The sequence below is a fragment of the Chaetodon auriga genome, chromosome 13, assembly GCF_051107435.1.
Source record: "Chaetodon auriga isolate fChaAug3 chromosome 13, fChaAug3.hap1, whole genome shotgun sequence".
Taxonomy (NCBI): Eukaryota; Metazoa; Chordata; class Actinopteri; order Chaetodontiformes; family Chaetodontidae; genus Chaetodon; species Chaetodon auriga.
The window spans coordinates 15351252-15357575 of NC_135086.1; the positions used below are offsets into that span (position 1 = coordinate 15351252).

Sequence of the window (6324 nt, forward strand, 5' to 3'; positions counted from 1 at the left end):
GTGTATTCTCTGTCAGGCCTAGACCGTGTTTCACAACAGAGCCATGGTTTGCCTCGAGTACAACGCATGGCAGCTGGCATAAACCACACAAACTGATGAATTCAATGCTTCAAATGGAGCACTGAAAGCATTTCTGAAACGTGTTCCATCAGAACTTGGGTTAAAACCCATTATTCGAGTCATCTCGAGGCATGGGGGATATTAAGTTGCGAGATTATTTTGACAAGAACCAAAGAAATCACTGAGGCAAAACATTTTCTCTGCATTTAATATATAACAGAACACGTGTTACACATTACAATACCAAAGGAATGCCTCTGTTCTTGTGGACACATGTTCGTGTCTCCACTCTTTTCTAATCACAACATGAAATTCTTTCAGTGTAAAAGCATACATGTGTAACCAATCACATGACACAATGTGCTCTGTGTCAACATATCAGAAGAACACGTTGTTTCCTACGACAGACAGTGAGTAAACTGTATAACTCAACGTTTGTGACACTTAAAACGTCATCTTTTGGTGTAAAGCTGTGGCACAGACACACACACCCACACACAGCTCTTGTTATTCGGTCTCTAATAAACACTTGGTTGTTGCACACCACAGCTGCTGCATACATGAAAGTAGTAAAACTTCATTCATGTAGTTTGGTCATTGAAGTTTGAGCTGTCTGCGGCCTGTGTGCTGACACAGCAGGATCAACAACACATGTGCATCCTTTCCACCATGAGCACTGATATAGTGACAAAATATAGTGACAGTACAGTGTATTACATAATACTGTACTTTGTAGAAGAGACAGGAGCGACATCTGTCTGCTCTTCAAGCTCAGTAGTCCCAGCTGAAGCCTCCAGACAATATTTAGAAAGAGTCTGAACCAAAAGAAAACTGAGAAGTTTATCATTTCAAATGTGGATGATGTAAATCATTTGTAAGATCAACATTTCAGCTGTCTTTACAGGAACGGTTTGACATATTGGGAAGTAAGCTTATTCGCTTTCTTGCAGAGGGAAGGTCTCATCTCTGTATGCTAAATATGAAGCTAAAGCCAGCATGTGATTATCCTATCTTAACTTAGCTTAGATTAGCACAAATACTGGAAGAGGATGGCAAATCACTGCACCCAGCCAAGAAATAGATTAGCACATAATCACCCATAAAACCACAACAATTCATTTTTTACTCTTTGGGTTATGTACAGATTAAACAAACAAGGTATGTGGTGTTAATTAGTGAGCTTTGGAGGTGCTGATAGGTGGATTTGGTTTTGCCTTCAGACAGAGCCAGGCTCACTGTTTCCAGTCTTTATACTAAGTTGAGTTAAAGCTTATCAGAAGCTGGCTGTGGCTTCATATTTAGTGGACAGACATGAGAGTATCAGTCTCACCAAAAAAAGTGTACTACCAAAACTATAAAACCCAGAATACAAACTTTTTAGATAATTTACAAACCTTAGCGGCATGGAAGAACTCAAAAATGACTCACATTATTTGTCTGCAGGATTCAGCTGGTGTGACATGAGGTTATGATTAACAATGAGGCAGCAGGACTAAAACACTGAGCCAGTCAGTGGCTCGACTAACACCACGAGGCAGCGTTGCATGACGTGGAGCACTGAGCGGACATCAGTGTGTGAAGACTTTGAATCACAACATGAAAGAGGCGAGACAGTTCAAATGTACAGGATAGTATAAATACAACTTGATACAAAAAGATTAACATTACTCTGCTGATACTATCAATGCCCGTCAGATTATGCACACTACACACACACACACACACACACACACACACACACACACACACACACTGCTATATACACAGCACAGGCGATGGTTTTACACATTTATGGTCACTTTTTTTGCTTTTCAAATGAGTGACAATTTTGATATGGTTTCAGTACCAGCTGTTACAATAAAACTGCTTTCTAAGTGCTTTTAAATCAGTCCATCGAAGTTGATATTAGCCTGTCTTCAAGCTTCTCTACACGACTCAAGCAGTTTTCTGAAAAAAGAACGCTGGATTGTTTTTTTATATCTGATAGCGGGCACATTCTGATAAGGACAAATCAGCTGTAACATACGTTTATGTTGCATTATAGCCATTTATATTTAGAAACAGTGTTCAAGAAATGCTAATTGAGTTTTGTAAGTTTCAGATCTGTGGTGGGTTGTCCACAGCTACAGCAGAGTACTCGGCCTCGGACATGTTGGATGCCTCAATGAGGCGTGCCAAGCCCGTCCTCGTGGAGTATTTAAAGATGAAGGCCTTCATGAGGTCATAGCGGTAGTTTCTGTTGATGAAGTTGTAGAGGATGGGGTTGAAACAGCAGTGGAGCAAGGACAGACACTGGGTGAGGTGTAAGGCCACGTAGATCACGTTCTCCAGGCCACAGGTCAGAGGCACCAGGCCCAGCTGAGACAGAGCATCAACCAGGAGGACGCCGTGGTAGGGCCCCCAGCAGCCCAGAAACACCACGATGTAGGCCAGGATTACCCTGCGGCTCACACGGCGCTCCTGCTCCACTGTGGAAGACGATGAAGAAGAAGAAGAGGAGCGGGTGAAAGCGCTGGCCAGCAGGGCGTAGAATACTGCAATGACTGGGAAAGGGAGAACAAAGCCCAGTAGGATGAAGCTCAGCTGCACGCCCACCATCCACTCCCTGGGGTTTTCCTCTGGGTACACAGGCCTGCACAGCATTGTGTCCCCATGTGTTGCCTTCACAGTATGCAGGAAGTAGGTGTCTGGCAGGGAGGCAACCAGAGCCAGAAGCCACACCCCTACACAAGCTCCACGGCGGATTAATTTTCTGCGCATCCCTCCCCCATTGTCTCCGTGCTTCGTCACGCTTAGGTAGCGGTCCACGCTCATGCAGGCCAGAAAGAAGATGCTGCTGAACAAGTTGACGGAGAACAGAAGGTGGGTGAGTTTGCACGCCACCTCACCGAAGGGCCAGTGGCCATGCTGGGCCAGCGAGCTCACCCACACAGGCAGGGTGGCGCACACGCACAGGTCTGCGACCGCCAGGTGGGCGATGTACATGTGTGTCTCATGGCGAGGGGCAGAGTCTCTTTGAGCACGGACGTTTACCCAGAGGACCAGAGCGTTAGCAGCCAGGCCGACGATGAAGATGAAAGTGTAGAGGACACACATGGAGTAGAGCAGTGCGTTACGGTTGAACGCCGTGGCACACGACATTGTATCTACACTTGATATGTTGCTGATGGTTTCGGAGACGTTGGGGTCCCCAAGCCACTCGAACAGGTCCTCCAGCTCACTAGTGCTCAGACTCATTTTCCAGTGCTGGGAGTAACACACACCACCTCTGACTGGAATAGATCCTGTAAAAAACAAGACATCAGTTCATCATTTTTTGCAGCATACATGCATCTGAATAAAGATCCAACAGCTAAATGCTGCCAGTTTTTTTCACTTAACCTTCTGGTATCATATTTAAGAAGCAATTTCATGTTAAATAAAGCATGGCTTATTTTACCCATGTGGACCCAAACTGCATGAGCTAATAAAACATAAAGCCACTTGTGGTATGCCACCAGATCCTGAAGAATCTTAATGTGGTTAACTTGTTAAAACCCTGCTTTCATGAATTAATAGCAGCTCTTTGTTGCTCTGTCACAAACGTAGACTTCTCTGTGATTGATGTGCAGTCAGGGAGCACTACAATAAATGTTTACATTAGCTCCACTTGCATGGAGCGCAGATTAGACATAAGGAAGTGGGATCCAGAAATCCAAACAGGGTGTATTTCCGGAGCGTTCCGGGCATTCCAAGATAAAGCATTGGTCAGGGTGGGAAACCTGATGCCACTTTAGAGAATGTGTTCCCTCAACATGCTTGTTATAGTTAAAAAAAAAAAAAAGAAAGAAAAAAAAAAGTTTCTCCTCTGCTCCTGAAGGAGAGAGTGAGAGAGGAGCTGTCACCACCCAGATGATCAAAGAACAGGCCGCTCATAACCTCGAATACATAATTTCACAACATCTGAATCTTATAACACAGGAAAACATGCACACAATTTCAAATACGGGGCACATTAACACTACGACTAAGGTGACTGCAGCCCTGTGTAAAATCACAGAGGCAGCAGTGTAGAGCAGTCGTTCATTCTTTTGAGCCTGAATGCAAGTGAAATTTTCACGCTGCACATTTGCTGTGATGTCTAACTCAGCTCCCCTAACTGGCAGCCTGCCACAGTGTGAAAGATCAGAGGTGAAAGGTAACAGATCAAAACCAGAACACGAGTGGCTTAACCCTGCTGTTGCCCCGGACCGACTTGCACGCCCACAGAGTGAATTGTGTGCAGAGATCAGCAGGAGGCTTGACGCCTGCAAAATGGTCCGACCAAGGTTAAGACGAGGGTCACTGACCACTGGGTGACACAGCACGCCGAAGAGCAGTGAAATGTGACCGTGTCAGACATCTGTCTGTGTGGGAGACTTGTGCCGCACTCGGGATAATTGGCACAAAGTCACAGAGGATGATGAAAGAAAGGGAAAAGTGAAAATAAGTATATACAAGGACACCTGGAACCTATTAAGATGTGCAGCTGTCAAGTGTGTGTTAGGTCTGCTTTGTTATCTGCCATCAGTTTACTTTTGTATTTCCATTTCATTCAATGTTATGCTTCTATTCCGGCACATTTCAGGGGCAAATACTGTACTATTTAATCCACAACATTTATCTGACTGCTACAGTTACTGGTTACTCTGCAGCTTCACATTTACACATAAAAAACATATGATCAGCTTGTAAAGTACCATAAATTAAGAGTAAGATACTCAATAACGGCCAATGCAAAGTAGATAAAAGAAGCTCCACCGTGGCCAGCTGCAACCAGAAATAATAATGAAATGTAAAAAATGCAGGTGGGTGTACTATGTTGTTGTAGACGGTGCTGCATATTATTCAGCTGAGCTGCACTTTAGAAATATTATAAAGACTTGTACATATGATGTTTGCTTCAGTTGGATTTTTGCAGTTATTTAATTCAATGTTTGAGCCAAAAACAGACATTCCCACCTGGTCTCTTTAACAATAACAGAACATCTTGCCTTTTGGTACTGTGACCTCTGCTAAGTAATGGATCTAAATACTTTGTCCATGTGATAAAAGCAGCTTCAAGAAATGTCAGAAACCTGACATTTTTCTTTCAGTTATTTTGAGACAGTGCAGAGTGCAGTTCACTCTAATGGAGGGCTTTTCTAAAGTGAGATAAGCCTCACAATGGTCTCTGTCTAATTCCTTTATATTCAATGGAAAATACCTGGAGGTGCCAGGTAGCCCCACAAGCTTCAAGCTAATTAACCTTTTAACACCCACATCATCAGATAACAGCACATGAAGCCCATCTCTCTCTCTCTCTCTCTCTCTCTCTCTCTCTCTCTCTCTCTCTCTCTCTCTCAGTCCCTTTCGCCCCTTTTCACCACGCCAGCATCCAGTTACAAATTAGCTGAAAACGTCTTTTGTTACTCAATACACACAATATAAAAGCGATTGAAGACCATTTTCATGTGCTAATGCTGCCAAGAAGAATAGCGCAGGTGCAGCTTGTCTGTCAGAAGTTTCTCCTGTCAGCCTGTATTCACATGCTTTACTTTGAGATAAAAACCTTTACTTTTTCAGACGGCTTTTCGCGTAGATTACCGGTAAAAGTGTCGCCTTGTGCGTCATTACGCACAAAAGTAGCGAATCCGGTGAAAGAGCTCAGGCTGCTGCTGACGGCGAACACATACAAAGTCATTGTTGTCATTGTTGATTTCTATCAGACTGGAAACAAACTTCTCTTATCAGATGCCAGCTTGGTATACAGTAGCGTGACTATGTGTGACCGTGTTTAAACGGGGAGGCAAATAAACCGCGCATAGACACTGAAGAGATGGATACGTTTAAAACAATCATTTAAATGTAACTGAAATACTTCTAGAGAAACGTTTTGACTGTGTGTCATCAACAATGCTGAGAGTATGATTTTATCCCGGTTTGCTATCTGTGGTAATAACAGTTAATAAAGTTGCTAAATGTCCTTTAAATAATGATTTCACATGTGCTAGACAGACCTCCCCGCTGACTGGGCATCTTTGGGGCTTTAAGTGTTAAGTGTAAAGGCGACAAACTACCTGTTCACTCCCCTCTCCTGTCCCATATTAGCTCATTTACGCAGCGTACCTGTTTTCGATTCCTCCTCCCTCGCTGGAGCCTCTTCTTCTGAGGAGCACACTTATTTCGTTTAAGTTTTGGCGCTGAAGGATAAATTCTTCTCCTCAGCAGGGAAACTTGTGAGCGCTACCCTCCCTAAATCAATCT

At 43.7% G+C, this 6324-nt stretch overlaps 1 protein-coding gene across 1 annotated transcript; it reads right to left on the reverse strand.

Annotated features, from left to right (window-relative positions):
* Positions 1–252: 252 nt before the first annotated feature.
* Positions 253–6324, reverse strand: LOC143330884 (atypical chemokine receptor 3-like). The gene is made up of 2 exons (XM_076747644.1): positions 6187–6324; positions 253–3344 (listed from the first exon to the last, which is right to left on the reverse strand). Exon 2 carries the CDS (start codon positions 3295–3297, stop codon positions 2158–2160), a length of 1140 nt encoding a protein of 379 aa, XP_076603759.1. The 5' UTR covers positions 3298–3344; positions 6187–6324; the 3' UTR covers positions 253–2157.